Here is a 23,875-nt window from a genome sequence, read left to right on the forward strand (position 1 = left end):
GAAAAAATGTTGCATATTACACTTGTTAAAGAAAATTGAAAATAACTAATAAATTAAGTAATATCTTATTCATATGGGAAAGGGCATTGAATATTATTTCATCGAAGTTGCAAGATAAAAGGCTTTTGGTGATAATGATTTCCAAATATTTTAATATAAATTATCAAAGGTGTAGCAAAATATTATCGATGTGATAAGCAAAAAATTTGTAAGATGTATAATCAAATACTAAAATATTGGATACATAATGACTTTTAATATAAATATATTTACATTGAATGTGTCTCTTTTGAATCAAATCATTGCCTACCATTGTCTACCCTTTTGTTTTCCATTGTAGAACTGTCAATACTACTTTGATTTTCCACTGTTGATTTGTCAAACATCTATCAAGGCACTTTGTGAAAACCTTGGTGCAACTTCCCTCTTCCACAATCCATCCTAGCTCATATTTCCTGATCCTGTTCTTATTAACACTCATTCCCACTATAGAGCGTTGCAACGAGGAGTGAGTTTCGAGGTCTAGGGTTTAGTGCTTCAAACCTGCAGGCTCAGAACCAGTTCTGGAAGCACATAGAGACAAGATAGAGGATCTACTCAACAGAGGTCGAGGACTGACCCGACAAATGGCAAACAGGGGGTCCACTGGGACCCCATCCTTCAAGCAAGTTATAATGCAGAAACAGAAAGCGCAGGAAGGATTTAAAATCACTGGCTATGGAGAGCGTAAGGAAAATAGCGGAACCAACAAAGAAAGGACACAGAAGTTGCAAAAAGAGACAAGAAAAAACCCAAAAATTAAAGAAAAAGTAAGTAATGGAAAGGAGAATAGCGACAAAAGGGCAGATGCAGACCAAAGAGACACAACACCAATAAATATCTAAACAGAGGAAGAAGGGGAACATGAGGCAGAGAAGCAATCTCGAGATGAAGAGGAGAAAGCAACAGCTCTAAACCCCAGTTCCAACAAAGCAACACAAAGAGCATGCAAACCAAAAAAAATAGAAACCCTCAGAGTGGTTTTCTCAGATCCGGATATTCAAGCCTATAGAGAACATATGTCGGAACATGCAATAATATGCAAGTTCATGGGACTGTGGCCAACGGAATGAGCGCTCTGTCAATGGATCAAGCAAGATTGGAAACCTAATGGTGATGTTAAACTACACCTAGGGGCAAAAGGTTTTTTTACTGTTGTTTTTACGAACTTAGAGGACAAGGACAGGGTTTTTGATGGAGGTCCTTACTTCTTTGCATCAACGGGACTCTATATGAGACCCTGGAAAGCCAACTTTATGCCAGAAAAAGAAACCTTCACACAAGTTCCTGTGTGGATCCGCTTATTTTCCCTTCCAATAGATTATTGGGGATTAGCAACACTTAAGCAAATAGGAGACCGTCTAGGAACCTTCATCAAAGCTTCAGAAGCAATGATGCAACGAAGATACACTTCCTGTGCAAGAATCTGTGTGGAGATGGATGTCTCAAGAGCTCTGCATGAAGGCTTATGGCTGGAGTTTAGAGATGAGGACTATTTTCAAGCCATCGATTATGAGAAAATCCCCTTCTGATGTAGAAGGTGTCATGAACATGGACACCTTGTCAGAGAATGCCCTTTAAACAGAACAGGGGAAGAGCACAAACCAGAGCAAGTAGCAAAGAGCAAAGAAGCCTTCACAAAGCCAAAAACAAGACAAAGAGCTAACATGAAAAGAATGAATAGAGCAGGGGTAGACCCAGGCATTACCGACAACACCTTTAGCATTCTGGAAACCGATACAGATTCAGAAGGAACAAACAGGGAAAAAAACTTAATGAAGAGCCAAAAGACAAGCAAGGCCATAAAACAAAGGACATGGAGGAAAATCTAATCAGAACAGAAGTCCAAATGCAAGAGCTAGAAGACGAACGCGATGCAGATACTGATATGCTAACCAGCGATGGGGGTAGTGAGGAGATGGAGCTCAATGAAGTTCTAGAGAAGGAAGGGGTGAACCTATCAGACATGGAAGAAAACTGGAGAACTCAAGGACTGGAAAATATTCCAGAAGAAAAAATAAGGAAGATCAGTGATCTATTCATCGCAAGACAAAAGGCGGAATTAGACAGGCAAAACAGGAGATTAGGTATAGCAAAAGGCACAGGAAATCATTCAAAGAGCATTTATCTTAATCCAACAGGTCTGAAGCAAAGAAAGAAAAGAGGCTGAAGAACAAATGGGGAGGTATTGCAAGATTTGGTGATTTTAATGTTAAATTCAGGCAAAATAAAGGCTCTAAATGCCTTCCCGTCTTACCAATAATATATCTAGTTATAAATGAAAATGATTTCATGGAATGCAAGAGTGCTCAATAGCCAAGCGAAACAAAGACTTCTTAAGAGAAAGTTCCAAAAAGAAAATCCGGATATTATGTTCATACAGGAAACCAAATGTGCCATTAATCAAATGGTGAACATCAGCAAAAGGTTGGGTAAACCTATAGAATTTATAGATGTAGTCAGGGATGGGAAGGAGGCATAGTTACTCTTTGGGACACCAGAGTGGTAGGTATCCTCTCAATGGAAGCTACAAGATCGTTCGTAGCCACGGAAGTTCAAATGATAGGTAATTCTGAAACTTACTTATGCATAAATGTTTATGGACCGCAAAGGTTAGAAGATAAATTTTCTTTTCTTAGTTCTCTCATGAGTTTAAAGCTTAGACATCCCACCTCGAAGATAATCATGGGCGGAGATTTTAATATGATAACCTCTCTCGTGGAGAAGAAAGGAGGAATCAGAAGGCTCAATAAGGATGCAGAACTCTTTGCTGAATTCATTGATTCTGCCAAACTAGTAGACATCCTTCCCAAAATTGGATCCTTCACTTGGAACAATAGGAGAGGAGGAGAGAAGTTGATTGCCTCTCGTTTGGACAGATTTATGATCTCTGAAAGCATTTTACTTGAAGGAATAACATTGGATTTTGACATTCTTCCCAGTGGAGGATCAGATCACTGGCCAATCTCTTTGGAGGCAGCCTTCCTAGGGACCCCTAGAAACAAGCCCTTTAGATTCGAAATGTTTTGGTTTACTCACCCCAATTTTGTTCATTTGCTGGAGAAATGGTGGTATGAACCATTGGACATCAGAGGAACCAGAATGTTTAAGCTCCAAAGCAAATTAAAACACATCAAAAACAGAATGAAAGAATGGAATGCAACTGAATTTGGGCACATCTTCCAGGAAAAAACCATCATAGAGGGCAAGTTAAATCAAATTCATAAGGAATGGGCTTCAGGGAATAGCAGTGAAGACTCAAGGGAACAGGAGAAGGCATTGATGCAACAATGGCAACTCCGTTGTCAACAGGAAGAAACACTTTGGAAACAAAAGTCAAGGATCCAGTGGCTAAAGGAAGGAGAACAGAACACCAAGTTTTTCCATAGATCCACACTGGACTACAAGGGTGCAAATAAAATTCTTCGGCTCAATAATGAAGCAGGGGAAACTCTTCAAAATCACAAGGAAATATCAACTTTGCTTACTAGGCACTTTAATCATATAGCTCAGGAAACGTAGGAAGAAAGAACAGAGGCCATAGAGGAACTAACCCAAGCTATACCCCACATCATAACTAATGAGCAAAACTTAGCTCTGTTAAGAGCTGTCTTGATGGAGGAAGTGGAAGAAGCTGTCAAGAGTATGTTGAATGATAAGGCACCTGTGCCTGACGGTTTTACAATAAATTTCTACAAAGCCTGCTCGCCTACTATTAAAACAGAGGTTTGGGAAGTTGTAGAAGATTCCAGACGCTCCTGTTCCATTGTCAAATCGCTGAACTTCACCTTCCTAGCTCTAATTCCTAAGGAAGAAGAGGCCAACTCTCCAGAAAAATTTAGACCTATAGCTTTATGTAATGTGATATATAAAATCATATCCAAAGTTATAGCCAACAAACTTAAGCCAATTCTTCCTGACTTAATTTCGGAAGAGCATTCAGGCTACGTGGAGGGAAGACAAATTTTGGACAACATCCTTTTAGCTCAGGAGATGGTTCATACCCTTCAGACAAGAAAATTAGCAGGTATGCTAATGCAGCTAGATCTCTCCAAAGCTTTCGACAAGGTCAACTGGAATTATCTGGAAGCCATCCTGAATGCTTTTGGCTTTGACAAACAATGGACCAAATGGATCCTAGCTCTGATTAAATCCACCAAATTTTCTATCTTGGTTAATGGCTCCCCCTCGAAACCTTTCTCCCCCTTCCGAGGCATCAGACAAGGAGACCCTCTCTCCCCATTCCTTTTTGTGATCCTTATGGAAGGGCTCAGCAGACTCATTCACAAAGCAAGAGATGAAGGAAAAATCAAAGGATTACATCCTCTTCACTCCATACCTGCAACAACACACCAGCAGTTTGTAGATGACATAATGCTGCGTGGCACTCCAACTGTGAAAGAAGCCAGGGCTTTCAAGAACATTCTAAACCTCTTCAACAAAGCTTCAGGTATGGAGATTAATCATGCTAAATCTACTATTTTCTTCTTTAATACTCATCTAGCCATTCAGAAGCATCTATCTAATATTCTACGCTTTCGAAGGGGTAGTCTGCCCTCTAAGTATCTGGGATCCCCACTTACGACTAAACCTTGGCAAAAAATTCATTGGGAAAAAATCTTGGTGAAAATGGAGAAAATATGTAAACATTGGACTCATAGGGCTCTTAATTTTGCTGGAAGATTGGTCCTCACTAAAGGAATACTGCAAGCCATTCTGCAGTATCTGCTTTCCATCATGCTGACTCCTAGTGGAGTCTTCTAGAAAATTAGAGCTATACAAAGATCATTTCTGTGGAGTGGAAATGCTGAGAAAAAGAAATGGGCACTTGTGGCCTGGAAAAAAATATGCAAATCGAAAGCAGCCGGGGGCTTAAATTTAGTGGATCCCTACACCATCAACATGACATGCGGAGCCAAGCTGTGGTGGTGTTGGTTGAAGGAACCCAATCTGCCATGGGACAGACACTGGAAGGAGAAATACACTCCCGACTGCAACGAACATGACTTAATAAGGTTACAGGAAGTGCCTGAGGGTTCTCCAATATGGAATTTAGCAAGAAGGAATTGTAACTTAGTTCAGGATCATAGTTTCTGGGAAATCCGCAATGGGGAAACCACCCTTTTTTGGGAAGATGCTTGGCAGCAACTCCCAAAGCTGGAAAAACCAGAGCTCGAAGATTTTAAAAGAGAATGCCAGAACAGGGGAAGGTATACTGTCCACCATTACTGGAGCCACAGTAGCAGCGACCAGGAATGGAGGGAATGGTTAATCCATCATAAAGAAAACTCAATTGAGGAAAAAAATAATATAAGTGATCTGCTAAACCATCTAAACAAAAGAAAAATCAGAAAGGACACAGAAAGCGACATGCTAAGATGGGGCATGAAAGGGAGTGGTAATTTCACACTCAAAGAGGCCAGAGAGCAGCTAGAGCATTCAGAGCAGGTGGAGGTAGTGCAATGGAGCAACAAGGTCTGGGATCCCATGTTTTGGCCTAAAATAAAAACCTTTCTCTGTCTCCTGATGCAGAGAAAAACTCTTACCTGGGAGAATCTGCGTAAAAAAGGTTTTTAGGGCCCTTCTAAATGCCCTCTGTGCAATCTAGTTGAAGAAACTATGAACCATCTATTCAACACCTGTGAATGGGCTGATCACCTTTGGAGATGGATGGAAACTATAATGCAACAAACTAACACGGATAGGGACTCCATTCAAAACACTATTATGAATTGGCCAAGCAAGTATTCAAACAATTTAAGAATCAACAGTATATGGAAAGTCTTGCCAGGCTTCATAACTTGGACCATATGGAAAGAAAGAAATAGAAGAATTTTTCAGAATGAGCACAGAAATATAGAGCACTCGCAAATTACCTTAACCCAAAATATTCGACAATTAATCTTGGTAAAATGTAGAGCCGATCCTGATAACCAAGCTTCGGCCAAGGACCAGAGAATTCTGAACGCCTTCAATTTGGACAATGAACGAAACATGGGAACCATAGAATGCCAGCAAAAACCAAGCACTGTGCCAAGCGGCTGGAGTCGTCCGCCTGAAGGGTTCCTAAAGCTAAACTTTGATGGTGCCTCGAGAGGCAATCCTGGCTTGGCAGGCATTGGAGGAATCATCCGGAATCATAAAGGGGAAATTCTTCACATTTACAGTAAAGCCCTAGGGGAAGGAACCAACAACGAAATGGAATTTGCAGCCATGGAAAAAGGACTAAGGATTCTCAGAATGAACCAAACAAGCAATGCAGTGGTTGAAGGCGATTCAGAGGTGGCCATAACAGCGGCCAGGAAAATCTACAGGGGAACGCCAGCAAGCAAGGTTACCAGACATTGGCGACTGGCCAAGGTTACAGACAATATTGCCAAACTGTTAGGAGAAATGAAAGGCCTCATCTTTCAGGCGGTAAGGCGAAATGCAAATTCGGTTGCTGACCACCTGGTGAATCATGGGATTGAACACCCCAACACAATGTGGGATAGCTGTTGGCAGGATATTAACAACCCAGAGTTAAGAGGAAAATGCATGCAGCTCTCCAGGTTAGATCTGGTGACAGCAGAGGAGTCTGACCGGAGGGTCGAAGAATTCAACGCCATAATTGATAAGACATGCTAACTCGGCAGGCTCCATTAAATTCCAGCAGGCCTTGAAGGACAAGCGAGATAAGGGCAACTATGACAGAAGCAGGTGACAAAGACTTTTGCAGTTTTCATGATCTGTGATGGTATGAGCCGCCGAAATACGATCAGGGAGAGGGACACTTGGCAAGATATGGAGCAGGTAGGGAGCGGTGACCGTAAGGGGGTGAAATTATACCATAACCCAACCAACATACCATCACACAGCAATTATGATGATCTGATGTGCAAGTTGCACAGAGAAAAGCGATCATACACCGGTAATTTCCCCGGAATTTGATATTTAACCACTATCAGAGGCAAAGGGAAAAGCATTGTTTTATCGTGTAGCAAGACAGATCCTCTTCACTCTGCAGATAGAGCTCAGGAAAATGCTAGGAGAGTAAGAAATACAATGGCAGGGGAGGGCAGCCGCAATGAGTCTGCCAACAAAGACCTTCGGCAAGCGAGAGAGATGTATGAAACACGGACCTCACAAAGGAATAAGCGTAAGATTATCGACTTAGAAGCCATGGTCCAGGAAGAGGAGAAAAAGCTTTCAGACCAGCAAATTGGAAAAGAAGTGGACTGGATCCGGGACCTTGGAACAGTCAGCACTTGCGCTACTCAATTCGTCAGAACCCAAGCTGAGAGCTGGCGCATGAAGACCCTTCTTGCGAAAGCTATGGATATTCAGGGAGAACATGCGGAGCAGTTGCGAAAGCTTCAAAATTTCACAGAAGCTATGACGCATGATCATATGGTGGTCGTTGAGAGTAGTGAATTCAAGCTGAGTGCGCTACACCAACAGGTCGACACTATCGACAAGAAACTCATGGTCCTGATTAAACTCTTAAGACATGTCATTGGTCAAGACAGCAAGCCTTCAGAAATGCAGAAGGGAGATCCGACTGGAGATATGCAGGGCAATCCTCCCAAGCCAAGATAGGTCAACATGTCAAGGTCTACACCGGTCCTGGAGATGTTTAAACATATCTGACTTTGTAGTCTCTCAGACTCCACGTCCTCGGCAGTCAGTCTCTTTATTTTCGCGGCTTTCTATCCTCGCTTCCTTCTTCTTTACGGGTTGATATGTTTACTGTCCAGGTAACCCGTCTAATGTCTTCTCCGACATGTCTTCCTCTGTTTATGTCCTTCTGTTAGTTCTAGTTCTCTGCCGCCCTGCGAGGTGTGCTGGTTTTTAGTTTTCAATTACTCTGTCTTCTCTTTTTGGTCTCCTGAAGTAAGGCCTGCTATTTAGCGGCCCGTAGTCTGCTGATGCAGAAGTTTTTTACTATATTTTCTTTTTTGTTAATATCAAAAGCTAACTTACAAAAAAAAAAAAAACACTCATTCCCACTGTCTACCTTTAAAATAAAATCTCCTAATTTTTCTATACGCTAATTGGACCAAGGATAAAGTCTTGCTGATTAATGCAATCGTTTACAATCCCGATTCTACCTGAGATTCTCTCAGGGTTGAGCAACTCCAAACCAAGAAACGAAGGCCCAGATCCTCTTAACAAAGATTCTCGAGTGATGTATGTTTCAATCTTGAGATTAATAAGCCTCACCCTCCCCCGACTTTAAAAATTGGACGCAACTATGTCTACAATCGTGGATTTAATTATTGAGAGGATATCCTTTGTCTATGGCCCGAGAGAAACTTAATTTATTTTATTCACGTAATGTCTGGCTCCGACATTTCAATCCAGTTGGCAATTTAGACTCGTCACCTAACCAAAGTTTTACCATTTACACTTCCAACCAGTCACATTGACGTCTTTCATACACTGATGGAAAAGAGAATTTCAAACGTTCAGTGACATATCAATAGGAACACCCAATCAATAGCACAAAGAAACATTAAGAAATACATAGAGCACCCTACTAATGGCATAAATGAAAATTAAGAAAAAACACAAAGCATTGTGTTAAAATGAAGTAATTCACAACAATAATTTTCTCAAGAAAAATGTCATTTTTTCTGAAAATGTTTGTTTGTGTGTGCTTGTTTTCCTTTTCCAAAAATGGTAGGATAGATAATTAGTCAAATAAATAATGAGACAATTATTATTATTTTAGAATGGAGATTCATTCATTACTTTTATTTTTTTTTAAATCATCTTATGAGTCTTTAAAGTTGCAGACTTCCATTCTTATGGCATAGATTGTTAATTTTTTTAATTGAATATAAATAATTATAAACTAGCATACCCTGAAATGGGAAAACGGAACGTCGAAACGAGAAAAGGAAGAGTGAAAATGTGTAAAATAGGGAGGGAAATGTGTATTTAATAGCTAATTTGTAACAAGTTATTTTTTTCTATAAAATAGATAATAAATTGAAATTTCTTTTTTTAATCACATCACCAAATGCTATTACATATGGAATAATAGACAAGGGAAACTATTTCATATATAGAATTACAATCACAACATACAAAAATCGAGGATGTTAGTGAGGTTGGTTATTGTAATTAGAAGAGCGACAAGGCATGTAAACATGCCTCTTCTTTATGGAATTGGTTGAGTTATCATTAGGGGGATCAATTTGGGAACTTGTATATTCAATCCATCATAATTTCTTACACTATGATGACGGTTGGAGAATGTAATGGCCTTTGACTGCATGAATATTAGGGTACTGGGGAGCATGGCCCATGTTGTGTGATTGGGCGTGGAGGTTGGTGGGTCATAGTTTGAAGTTATGAGAGAAAGTTTATTATTATTTTATTTATTTTTTAAATATTTTTTTGGGTTTTAACTAAAATGGTTAGGTATGAATGAGGAAAAGAACGAAGGAATGAGAATTGAATTATTAATGAGGTAAAAGTATTTAGTTATGTTTCATGTTTGGTTTTTGCGCGTCAAGTAGGACTGGTTATAGTAAAGGTGTCCTTTTTGAATCAGTCACTGCATACAATCGTCTCCACAATTTTTTCTATAAGTTTTGACAGACCCTCCACGGTAATATTTGTGAAGAGATCAAATTTTTTAAAATCAATGTTCTCATTATAATAGTTGGAAAAAATATTATTTTCATAACATAAGACACACCAGTCTGCTTGAATGAACCCAAAAGTGAGGAAATTAAATCTCTTCTGCACAAGACAAACTTATAAGAAATTTCAACAATCCAGTTGTGCCATAGACAATGGAGCTTTGCATTGTTGCAACAACAACAAAATATTGACTCCACCTCCCTCAAAACCTTCCAAGATGGTAATAACTTTCCTCGTTTCCAAGAACTCTGTTTGAGCCATAAATTTTACCTAATGGATGCATCCATCACCCTTCAAATCCAGGAGAAGATTCAGGTAGTCTCAAGGGAGGACAAAAACACTGAATCACAAACCCTAAGCAAGGAAGAAGGAGAAGATAATTTGCACCAGTTTAACAACATTGACGAAATCCTAACAAAAAAAGAATGGAAGTTGGTGGATGTGGTAAGGGAAATATGGGAAGTTTCACAACATCCCTAACTCCCCTAAAGTCATCATGTTTTCACTACTTGACACTTTTTGAATCAATTCATTGCATACAATCGTTTGCACAATTTTTTCTATAAATTTTGGCAGAGCCTCCATGTTAATATTTGTGAAGAGATCATCTTGTGCATTGCTTGCAATATTGTTACAAAATTTCTTAAAATCATTTCCCTCATTATAATCATTGGAAAAATTATGAACTTGCATAAACCCGCAAGTGAGGAAATTAAATATCATCTACACTGGAAAAACCCATAAGCAATTTCAGCAATATAGTTGCACCATAGACAATGGAGCTCCACATCAATGGAATGGAAACAAAATATGGACCCCACGTCCCTCAAAACCTTCTAAGATGGTAAGATATTTCCTTGTTTCCAAGAACTCAGTTCAAGCCATAAGGTTTACCCAACGGAGAATCCACCACCCTTCAAATGCCCGAGGAAAATTAGGTAGTCTCAAGGTAGGACGAAAACCCTGAATCACAAGCCCTAAGTAATCAAGAAGGAAATATGGATGTTGCAAGGGAAATATGGCAAGATGAACAACGTACCTTACTCCCCTAAAGTCATCTTGGCTTCACTGCTTGACCCTGTAACTTGTCTTTGTCTTCCTCCTTGGAAGAGGAAGTTTCATGGTGGTCGTGTGAGACATTACCATTTGTAGTGGTTGGATTCTCCTAAAAATTTAGTTGTTTGAGTCCTAGCAAGCGACGCAATGTGGGAATGACAAGACTCTTCACTCAAACTTGTGTAGTATATTAGTTTCTAGATATTACTTGGATATATTAGTTTCTAGAAATCTTGATTTTAATATTATAAAATACATACTAAAAAATTTGTTGTATACCTTGTCCAATATCAATATCAGTCTTTGGAAATCATGATTATCAGTACCAGTTTCGACATCAGTTCCTAGAAATACTAATTTTAATTTTATAAAATATAGAATCACAAACTTGTTGGATGTCTCAATAATTATCAACATCAATTTTAGATGCCTCAATCAATAGCAGCATCTACTTTCCATTTTTTAGGTTTTTATTCGTGTGCCTCCCATTCATTCAACAAATGAATATATAGAGGAAAATAGTTCGTCTACAGAAAATAGTTCGTCTACATGTTTTTAATTTATTTTTTTTCCTACTCTACCTTGATACTTCCCCCTCCCCACCCACCCCACCATTTGATATAGGAAAAAATAGTTTAGGAATTTTCTTGGGAGAAATTAGAATTGAAAAAAATAAATAATATTGAATGAAATTAAAATTAAAAAATTAGTGAATTTTCTTGGAAGAAACTAGAATAAATACATCTAATGAGACTCTGAGAACAAATGGAACAAATGAACTTCAGAAGCTGATATTGATTTTGATTGAGGTATCAAACTAATTTGTAAGTTTGTATTTTGTAACATGAATTTCAAGATTTCCATAAACTGATGTTGATATTGATTGAGGCATCTAGAAACTGATGCTCATATTGATTGAGGCATCGAAAAAATTTGTGAGTATGCATTTTATAATATTAAAATCAGGATTTCCATAAACTGATGTTGAAACTAACACTGATAATCAAGAATTCAAAAGACTGATACCAATATTGGATGAGGTATACAACAAGAGGTATACAACAAATTTTAAGTATGCATTTTATAATATTAAAATCAAGATTTCTAGAAACTGATATATCCACATCATGAATTCTCAGCATGATGTGTCCTTTTTTCCTCAGAGCATCATGTGTGTGAAGCAAACATGTGACTTTCCTGATCCACTTTACCAGGATCTGCATGTTTTTCCTCTGTTGCATTCGAAATGCCATAAATCATCTTCTGCACTAGGAGTTGCACCCAGATGTAAAGATGGTGCTCCAAAACCATTCTGGTCCGCAACCATCTAATCAATCTTCAAATCATATTTGAATTTGAATTTTAATTTTATATGGAACTTTATATTATTTAATAGATTTTGGGAATATTTTGAAATCTTCAATGTAGATTACGGAAAAATGTTTTGAAATTTTATTGATTTTCACTCCAAATACCATTATGATCCGCAATCATCTAATCAATTTTTGAATCATATTTTAATTTTATATGGAATGTAGATGGTCTTTTTTCTTGCAGACATATTTTAGTCTTGCATAAATACACATGCTTGGTAAAGATTTTACACCTGGTTATTGGTTATAATGAACAACCCACATCAGAGTATGCTTTGATGGCTTTTCAAAAATATCTCACTCGTTATGGTCGGGTTCTAAAGTTGGAATGAGACAAGAAACTCACAAATAGTTTGTATAGAATGAATATAAAAAATTATATTACTAGGTTGGTTTGCAATGATGTGGTATTGTAGAGAAAGCATCACTGGGACAAAATAAGGAAGTAAATGGATAACTTTATAAAGCATAATCTACCTAAATATGTCCAAGGATTATCAAGTTGAACCCCAATTGCCAAAGCATGTGACCTACAATACTCGGTCATGACTGTGATGCATTTCTAAACTCTATCAGCTTAAATTCCATGATATTAAGAAGGAATTTTAGCAGTGTAAAGTCAATAAGTTGGTTTTGTACCAAGAGAGGCATAGATAACACGAAACTAAGATCCAATCAAGTCCAATTTGACAGATTCGCCATAAATATCAGATTGAAATGAGAAGAAATGTTTTGAGAGAAGACTATATCATATTGAAATGAGAAGAAATGTTGTGAGAGAAGACATCTTTCCAAATTTTTGGTGATTTAACATGATGTCAAACTAGTAAAAAACAGAACCAGTTTGAAGATATCGAGCATCTACCTCCCCAAAACTTAATGTATTTTAGACTAGGCATCCTGTCGAAAAATGGAATTAACACCAATTTTAATCAACATGGAGTTTATGCCACAAGTAAAAGCAACCTTCAACAAATCACTTCATTGTCAAGCTTGCTTAAAATTAGATTTAACTAAAAAGCCAACATGATAGCAAAACACAAGTCATGAATTCCTATAGTTGAATATCTTAAACCAAAAATGATCTTCCCAAATATTCTATTCCTTCGGTGTATATTTACACTTTTAGAAGAAATTGCTAGCTTTAGTTTTTATTATAACTAATAAATAGAAAAGTTTCACAGACATTTTATTAAGCGTTTTTTTAGTTGTTGTGTTGATAGCTATTTGCCAATGAGTATGGGCTTTGGGAGTCCCTAACTTTTTTACAATAAATATGGTATTGAAAATGTTTATATAATCATATGAAAATGGTTTAACATAGTTAAATCTCAACACATAAAAAAAGTGATAAATCCACATATATTAAAATCGAGTAAATTGATAAAAAAAAATATTATAATATTTGATATATTTTTTATATTAATAAAAATAAAAATAAATTTATATTAATTTTAAGTTTAAATATTAACCTATTATATATATATATATATATATATATATATATATATATATATAAATTAATATATATGTTTTATAAATTATAAAATATTTCAACTTACAAGATTTTACAGAACCGCACATTATCTTAACTTTCAAATGTGAATCAGCATCAACATTATCCTCCTATCGATTACTAGCTTGGTTAGAATAAAGTATTAAAAAAGATTTGATTGTGAGAATAGAATATAGTAAAATGTTTGGTTGTTTTAGGAAACAATTGTGGTATCCTCTCATCGGTTAACATTGACGACCTTGGAAAACAAATTTGCTTCAGGAAACAGAAGTAGTATCCTCCTCGGTGTTTGACTTCCACTAATTTTTTTTCGGTTAAGTTGTAATAGGTTTTTCTGTTAGGTCAATAATATGGTGTGATATAGTATTTGAGATATTTAGGATTTTTTTCATAGAAAAATTAAAGATTAAATGGTTGAAAATGTAGTTGAATTTTTGTGATATTTTTTTATAGCATATATTTTTAAGTATAATAATGGGGAGGAAAAAAAATGTAATGTATGTTTTTTGAGCTTAAAAAGATTTATAAGGATAAGTACAAAAAGTTATTTTGTCTTTTCATATTTCAATATAACTATATAGTCGTTTTGAATTTTAGGAATGCATATGCACTTTACTAATGAGTACACATTCATTTTAAATATCTTTAGTAACAACTATTTCCCAAAGGAAATTTGGTTTTCCATTAGTTTTTTATGGAAAAGAACATATATATTAAAAATGTGTGCATATTTTTAAATTTTGCATGCTTAAAAATATATGTACATTTTTATATTTAAAAATAATTTAAAAGGGGGCTTAATCTATTTTTTTTTTCATATTTTCCTTTTCCTGGACTCATAACAATTTATTTTTAATTTCGTTTCTCCAATAGTGAGCATGTCAATACTATGCCCCAACATTGGTAATGTTAAGCAAGAGGGAGATTGGCATAATTGGAACTCTACATTTTTTTACGAAGCAATTCTCATTTTTAAATAGATTCTCTTCAAATTCATATCTATATATATATATATATATATTAAATGCATATTTTATTTTTATGGTACATAAAAAAACCATGATAGAAATCCAAACCATAACTCTTGATAAGACGAATTCACATACATTAATCAGTGTTTAAATTAAGGTACATAATTAACTTCTAAGCGAAGGAACACTAGAGAATCATCTAGTATTTCACCCACCTTTTTATAGAATTGTTACCTCCATTAACCATGCTCATGACCAAGTTATCTAATATTAACTAATATATCCAAATATATTGATAGGATGAGAGAGTAGTATAAACTAACATTAATAAGGAAAAAGTGATTTTGTTTTATAGAACTGTTGCCTCCATTAACCATGCCCATGGCCAAGTTATCTAATATATCCAAATATATTGGTAGGATGAGAGAGTACTAGTCAACTAACATTAATAAGGAAAAGGTGAAAATTTTGCATGTAATAATAATAGATAATTGTTCAATTGTTTATCAAACTGAAAACCAATGAAGCCTTGAATATGTGAAATGGTGCCTTTGCATGAACTAGTTCACATTACAACCAAGGAATTACCATTGGGAAGATAGGTGGCTTATGATATTCGACAAACCTCTATGTAATATATGAAATGGTGTCTTTGCATGAACTTGTGCACATTCCAACCAAGGAATTACCATTGAGAAGACAGGTGTCATATGATATTTGATAAACCTCTATGTAATTTCTGTTAAACTTTCCTTATAATTATGAGTAACATAACTTATTATGGGTCTCCATGTTAATTACTTTGACTTTGATGAATTCTAATGATTTGTATTGTCTCTAGTCAAGATCAAGAAAGGATCATGCATATCCCATTCAAAGTAAATCCTAGTATGACCCCCCAGCCTTTAGCCACCTCATCTTGGAGGAAGGATTCACACCACTATTATTGCAATCATCCCTAATGTCACACCCCTATCCCGGTGGTAGTCTTTCAACCACTCATAGGTGGGTGTGACAACACAACACTTTTTATTTTCACCAATACTCAAATGTGCGGACTACGCCTAACATAACACTTAGCCAAATTTTACTTCAAGTGTTATATCACAACGGAAATAAACTTCTTCAATTAATAATTCATCAATATAAATGCATAGTGGATAAACATTCAACACATCATCATAATGGGAGGGGCAACTCCCATGAACTAGAGTCTGCCCAATCATATATATATATATATATATATATATATATATATATATATATATATATATATATATATTCTGTAACTCAATTGTACATGAAAATTATACAATTATGGTGCTTCCAACAACCATGGCCTGCACACTTCTAATTTACAATTCGTGCTAGCAAAACCTACCAAGTTCGTGCGTTGTGCATGCCCAACTGAATTATGAACTGCTTCTGGCTCTATCATGCCCACTACACTTCCTCTTAATCATGCATGCACCTGCGGCCCTTCATGAGCATCTTACCGCACTCCTCAACCTTCTCGGCATTTTTTCGCACCTCCGTTTAGCCCTAAATGGGTTGTTTCATGCCTGTTATATCTTTCAGTGACCTCCACCCTTAACCTACTAAAGGAACTCTGTACCGCAATGTGCCGACCCTTCGACCTATGATAGCGGCCTCGGCTACCCGGGTAACTACTGTGTACACGCTGTTGAACTTCCCCGTGTCCCTACGTTCTGACTCACCTGTGACACCTATGTAGCGACCTTCATTCAGGCCTTCCTGTCGTACAGTTCAGTGGCCTTCGTTCAGACCATCCTGTCGTGTTCATTCAACTGCACCTTTTCCAAAACCATAAACCCCACAATCTTCACCCAACAAACTTTGGTTTTGCGACCTCACACTCTGGTTGTTGCCTTCGGCCTTGCCTTCATTGTTCTATTTCGTTCTTGTGTAGTTGTTCAAGTTCGATGATTCTCCAAATGGCCATCACCCATCACCTATATATATGTGTGTCAAATGTGGTAATTCTAAGGGTCACGACCTTTCATGGTTGGCCCACCCATAATGTCAAGTCAATCAGAACATAATATATATGTTGGCCCTCCAATATAAATTATAACTCGCTTACTTCCCTTCATCATGTGGTCATTTGAGTCGGCCCATGCCACCTCTCGCCAAACTTGCCAATGTGCCACTCTTCACCATCACACACTTCACCCCATCTCGATAAGTATGGGTGTGCCCATCGCACATCATTTCGACTCATCCACGGGCACCTCATTTGAATGCGCGCCCACCAGAGCACCAAACTTGGGTCGCCCAATGTGCTCACCCATCTCACGCTCCCATCACACATCCTCATCACATGAATCGTCTCACACACCATTGCACGACTCGGTCGCATAAAACCGAAAGTCACCTCCAAGTCGCCTTTAAATGAATGCGGGATCCCATCACACTTCCATTGTGACTGCACGCCTTTCACCACGATCATTAGTTTTTAAACTCTCTCAGGCGCTTGCCAACTCGAGGCTCTGACATCCTCCACCACTCTAAAAATGTTGTTGCCCTCGACAACACCCTCTTGGAAACGTCCATCTCTAAGACATATCCATATATGTGGGCACCCAGATAGCTCCACCCGTGACCTGCTCCATGCTCCAATCTCCTCTAACTCTGCAAGTAAATCATGTGTCGCATCCCCCTGTGATGGTGATTAGTTAGGTAGCTAATCCAACCATAACATCACCTCCACAAGAGCACATGCTACTCACATCATCATGACTATGTTCGCATCCTATTGTCAATCATGTCCATCTCCCCCCATGTGCTTGCTCAAAAAGTATATAGGACTTACTGCCATGAGCAGAAAAGAATGTGCCTCATCCCCATGCCAGTCTAAGAAGAGGTAGGGGATGGGAAAAACAATGGATCTCCATCCTCTTTCTACATCAACTCAATCCATCTATCTGAATCTTCCTCCTCCAATCTATGCATGTATGCTTCCTGTATCTTCTCCTAAGTCTCTGGTCTAGCATCCTTATTTCCTTTCTCCATGCCTCTAATCTGCTTTCCAAATCCAAGATGCTATCAGACAATGCTCTAATAACCTGTGATTGCTCCATGAGTTATTCCTATGTAGTAGACAACCTCTCAAAAATTTCTTCGTCCAGCTTGATGTCCTCCACATTGATCAATGTCAATTTAAATCCAACTGTCATAACTGCCACAGTTGGTACCCCCCAAAGGATCATCCTCCGGTCCGTCATAAATGTACAACTTCTTCATATGTGGCACCATCATAGCCTCATGTATTTTTCAAAAATTCCATACCCAATACTGCCTCATAATCATCCATCTGCACAATCGTGAAGTTAATCTTTCTAGACCACTCACTAATGTTCACATCCACATTCTCATCCATACCGATGAATTTATCTGGTGGAGAGTTCACTGCTTTAAGATGATCTTGGATTGGTGAGAACTTCAATCCAACTTTCCTCACAACTTCCTCTCTGATGAAGTTATGAGTCACACCACTATTCACCATAGTGAGTAAGGTTCCTTGCCCTACCTTCATTGTAACATACTCCAATTTGTTCCTCTCAGGATCCCGTCATGGGATAGCCTTTGTAGGTACTACAGCTCCCAAAATCTGCATCATCTCAAGTATTGGTTCCTCCTTCTTCTTCTTTCCATCCATTTGTGCTTCTGCAGCCACCATCGTTTTAGAAGGACAATTATTTATCGTGTGGTTCCCTTTGCACAACCAACATTTCAGAGGTTTCTTCATCTTCGACTTGTCATTCGATCTCGAATGCTCCTCCTTTGTATATTCCTCCTTCAGTTTATCAGACTTCTTCTTTCTCTCTTTGGTCCCTTCATCATAATTTTCTACTAGTCGATCACTGCAGAAAATGACTCCTCTATAGTTTTGATATTTTGCCTCTTGTCCTCATTGCGTGCCCAAGGTTTAAATCCTATAAATAAATTGAACACCTTGTCTTTTTCCGGCATGTCAGATAGTTCCAAGATTGCACTCGAGAATTCCCCTTGATATGCCTGTATGCTTCCTATTTTCTTAATATACTTAATCTTCATCCTTGCATCCAAAGTCTCATCTTGTGGGCTAAAATGAGTATGCAAAGCCTTCTTCATATCCTCCCAAGTAGAGATGTCATCAACATCACCATTAGAAATCTAATCCAACTTCCATTGCCACCACATCTTAGCATCCATAGTGAGAAACTGAGCAAGTACTTTGACCTTGGCTTCAACATCAAGAATCCCCAAGTGTTCCATGTATTGCTATATATCCCATAAGAAATTTCCAAGTGCTTTGGCACTCCTCATCCCATCATAAGCATCAAGTTCCTTGAATTTCACATGACCAGCCTCTCTAATCAGTCCCTTCCCAATTGCTTTCTTCAAAACAATTATTTCATTTTGAGCATTGTCAAGAGATTCCTGCAAGTTCAAGATTTCACCCAAACCTTGATCTCTTGCAGCCCCAATGTCCTTGAATTCCTTCTCTCTTTGTGCATATTGACGTTCGGTATACTCATATCGAACCTTTAGGCTATCATATGCCTCTTCCAACTTCGTGAACCTATCTCGAATTTCAACATTCTCAGCTTTCAACGAAGCTATCTCTGAAAAAAATTCCTCCATTTTGTCCAATACTTTATCCATGAAAATTGTTCTGACATCCCTACTAGATTCATCTGTCACCTAAGGTTCTTCCATATTGTCTTGCATCAATTTTTCTTGTGATCTTGTCAAGACCATACACCAATAAATTCAACTTTGACCTTGCAATTTTTCCCTGTCGAACTTCTTCAACTTCAATCAAAGCCTTGCGGAAAGTGGGCTATGATACCAACTGTCACACCCCTATCCTGGTGGTAGTCTTTCAACCATTCATAGGTGGGTGAGAAATCACCACACTTTTCCTTTTCACCAACACTCAGATGTGCGGACTACACCTAACTAAACACTTAGCCAAATTTTACTTCAAGTGTTATATCACAGCGGAAATAAACTTCTTCAATTAATCATTCATCAATATAAATGCATAATGGATAAAATTCAACACATCATCATAATGGGAGGGGCAACTCCCATGAACTAGAGTTTTTCCAATAATATATATATATATATATATATCTATAAACTTTTTTTAACTCAATTGTACAAGAAAATTGTACAGTTATGGTGTTTCCAACAACCATGGCCTACACACTTCTAATTTACAAGTCGTGCCAGCAAAACCCGCCAATTTTGTGCCTCGTGCATGCCCAACCGAATTCTGAACTTCTTCCAGCACCACCATGCCCAATGCACTTCCTCCTTGGCCTACTTGCACCCTCTGCCCTTCATCGACATCTTACTCGCACTCCCCAACCTTCTCGGCAATCTGTTGCACCTCCATTCAACCTTGAATGAGTTGTTTCTTGCCCAATATATCTCTGAGTGCCCTGCATCCTTAACCCGAACACTGAATTGTGTACCACATTCTGCCCACCATTTAGCCTACGTAGTGGCCTCGGCTGCCCTGGTCACTACTGCGTACACACTGCCAAACTTCCTAGTGGCCCTGTGTTTAGACCCGCCTATTGCACCTGTGTAGCGTCCTTCATTCAGGCCTTCCTGTTGCATGGTGTAACGCGATTTTTTGAGATCCTTCTGTCGTGTTCGTTTAGTTGCACCTTCGCCAAAACCAAAAACCCCACAATCTTCTCCCAACAAACTTCGGTCATGTGCCCTAGCACTCCGCATGTTTCCTTTGGTCTTGCCTTTGTTGTTATATTTCGTTCTTGTGTATTTGTTCAAGTTCAATGAGTCTCCAAATGGCCATCACCCACCTCCTATATATATGTGTGTCAAACATGGTAATGGCAAGGGTTGCGACCTTGCATGGTCGGCCCACCCATAATTTCAAGTCAGCCTACATATAATATATGTCGGCCCTCCAATATAAATTTTAACTCGCTCACTACCCTCCCTCGTGTGGTCGTTTGGGTCAGTCCATGACACCTCTCTCCCATCTTGTCAGTCTGCCACTCTTCAACGTCACACACTTCACATCATCGCGCTAAGTATGGGCGCGCCCGTCACATGTCGTGTGGACTCGTCCATGGGCGACTCGCCCGCCTTAATGCCCACCTCAGGTCGTCCGACACGCTTGCATGTTGCATGCTCCGATCACACATCCTCATCGCATGGCTTGTCGCACATCCCATCACATGACTCGATTGCATAAAACAAAAAGTCATCTTTGAGTCGTCTTTAACCGAACGTGGGAACCCATCACACTTCCATTGTGACTATATGCCTTTAACCGCAATCATCATTTTTTCAACTCTCTCGGGTGCACACCAACTCAAGGCGCTTACACCTAACGTAGAGTTTACTTTATGATAGTTTGTTTTTGGAAGCATCTCATTGAAACCCATTCCTAGATGGTGTTAGATCACTAGGAGTAAGGCTATCAAACAATGTTGGTTTAATTAAGCATTTGATTTGGCTAAGTTTACCATTCCATTTCAAGTTCAACTGATTTTCTTTAACGCTTTCATTATAAGAATACTTATTGTTAATCAAGTGAGGTTTTTGTTAATGGTAATTTATTCAATGAGATTAATAAAAAATAATTTTTTTAAATTTTCTTTTATCTTGTATATAATTTGACAATTGAAAAACATTTGGTAAACATAACTATAAAGTACTTGTAAATATATTTTATTTTTTGGCTTATACAACTACTTTTTGGGGATACACTTACATTCAAATAGAAGGGCACGTAATCCCTTGAATTTGATGCAAAATTTCCAACATTGTGCATGATTGCAACACATCACACATAAGTATTTATATGACTTTATGCTTTTCCTTAATATTTTGAACACAATTTGTAAGTTAGAGATATATATAACCATAAATAACTTAATAATTACGTGTATTATTTAATTATACCATATCTAGATAAAATGACTAGTAAATGAAAAAAATTCAATCCATAATAAACATCAAAATGGTTGCCACATGATACATCTCACGTTATTAAAATAAAATAAAATAAAAAACATAAAAAAAAACTAAATTATAATTTTATGATAAATTATTATAATTAATAATAAAAAAATTAATAAATGACTTAAAAAACATACATTTAACTATGAAAATTTACCCACTATACCATATTTTTTTTAAATTTAATTCCTAATTTTGCCACTAGAAAATTAATTACTCTTCCCATGTAAGAAGGGCAAGGCCGCACATCACTTAGTAATGACCTTGACTCTCTAGCATTCGATGTACATTCTCTACTCTGATGAATCCTAATTTTTGCAAGCCCTAGCTACAATGGCAGATTGCTCGAAAACAATCTATTTATGGTGTTAAGGATCGTGGTCTTCCATATTCTATTATTGGGATTCATTTATTGCTCCGCGTAACGGTGCATCCCGGCTATGGTAATGCCATTTCCAAATAAGATTCGAGGATGTTTTTAGTGTTGGAATATGTAATTCGTACTTGTCTCAGTTGTGATTATTTCTAACTAGAGGAGTATGTTCCTACTTCATTTCCTATATTTGTGTGTGGTTGAGATATTCTCTCAACCAATAGATTGTGTGGCCAAGATAGTTTTCTTATCTTAAGACAATATCCCTGTATATATGTAATATCTTATCCGATTAATGGAAAGGGAGATTTCCCTTATGAAATCTTAACATGGTACCAGAGCCCGTGAGGGCCTGGCCCCTCCTTGGCTTGGCCCTATCCTAGGTTTGGCCCCGTCCCGCGCTAAGGGAAATAAATAAGAGAGTATTTGTTTTGAGAATATTATTTTTATGTTTGAGGTGTGTATTTTTTTTCCATTTGTCCGCCATATTCTTAAGCAGAGAAGTGCTCTACCTGAAACGTTTGCAGTTTGCGGGCAATGTTGATTTCAGATTTGGTGCCATTGATGAGAGACATGACAATAAGGAAAAGACTAAGCTTACGAGGAGAGCCATAAAGTTGTAGTTAAGATATGAGTAGAAGATGATGCTCCCATGCATCTGTTTTCATGGAGAAAGCAGTGCCTGTTCACTGGATCAAGATTTTTTATGAGCATAACGTTTTTTGATCCAGGGAATTTAGAGGGGAGTTTGCAAGTTGGGGCCATTGCGAGGTACTCCTTGTTGTGGCTTCTGATGTGGGAGACTGCCATGGGATTTCTTCAACTGAGTTAGCTATGTTGATGAAATCAACGGACAAGGACGCTCTTTCGTTGATGGACGAGTTCAGGGAAGCACCAGGTGAGGTATTCAAGTCTGATAGTGGAGAGTTGATTTTGTTGTGCTGCTGGGATCTATGAAACAGAATCGTGGATGAGACCGAATCTACATGGATTGAGTAGTGGATCAGATCGTGGTGATGCGGTTGCTTGTATTTATTTGAGGTCGAGATCTTGTGGCTGTCAGTGGTGCCTTCATGTGGGAGGCCGAATAAGCGTGGCAGCATGGTCGCAGTCCTGTTCGTGGGCGTAGTGGTGTTCCTACAACCATCAACACACAAAAATAGAGGACAGGGCTGAGTGCGGCTCGACTAAATTCAATTTCAGTGTCGGCCACCAAGATTTCGGCGAAGAAGAGTTCAAATAAATTAGCGCAGATCAGGGCAGACTTTATGAATGACTCTGATTAAAACCTCGTTCATAGAAGTCACCCAGGATTGGTTATCTCTCTGCATGAGAAGGTTATTTTAAATATCCACGCCTTGCCGCTCGCTCCATTATCTCACAGGTCCTCGTCAGATGAGAGGTAGTGATTTGCAGCAGAGTAGTGCAACCCTATATGACCAAACATGAACTATGGGGGTGCCAGCACATGGGTGAGGCCAGTGATGCCACCATGTCCCGCTGGTCACAGTCGGCCGGCTTGAGGGACTTGGCTTCCCCAAGCCTAGATCACTGCTTTCCTTTCAATTCACTTGTGTCAGGATATGGCTCTCTGTTGATGGAAGAGAAGTAGAAGTTGTTTAAGATATTAAAAAGCTATGTTACCAGAAATTAGAAACGGGAAACGAAACGAGAAACGACAACGGTACGAGAAACAGAGTTTTGAGGTTTCACACTCAAGAAACGAAGAGAGAGAAAATGAAAATAAAAATGAAAAATGCAGTTTCAATTTTCAATATAGTTTCAACTAAATTTCCAGCCCAAATTTTATTAAAAAGCTAAATAATTTGAATACCAAACTGATGCTTAGCAAATTGACTATTAAATATATACATTCTTATGCATTTTGGGCCTTCGGCTAATTATT

The 23,875-nt window shown here is 38.0% G+C and overlaps 1 protein-coding gene across 1 annotated transcript; it reads left to right on the plus strand.

Annotated features, from left to right (window-relative positions):
* Positions 1-2,724: 2,724 nt before the first annotated feature.
* Positions 2,725-3,561, plus strand: LOC149219427 (uncharacterized). The gene has a single exon (XM_089386819.1). It carries the CDS (start codon positions 2,725-2,727, stop codon positions 3,559-3,561), a length of 837 nt encoding a protein of 278 aa, XP_089242945.1.
* The last annotated feature ends 20,314 nt before the right edge of the window (positions 3,562-23,875 follow it).

Source organism: Pinus tabuliformis, chromosome Q (genome assembly GCF_031772625.1).
Source record: "Pinus tabuliformis cultivar Carrire ecotype Pingquan chromosome Q, CPIR1, whole genome shotgun sequence".
Classification (NCBI taxonomy): Eukaryota; Viridiplantae; Streptophyta; class Pinopsida; order Pinales; family Pinaceae; genus Pinus; species Pinus tabuliformis.

Bases quoted from the DNA above. Each gene is read 5' to 3' on its own strand.
- LOC149219427 (XM_089386819.1), top strand. From the start codon at position 2,725: ATGGGCGGAGATTTTAATATGATAACCTCTCTCGTGGAGAAGAAAGGA.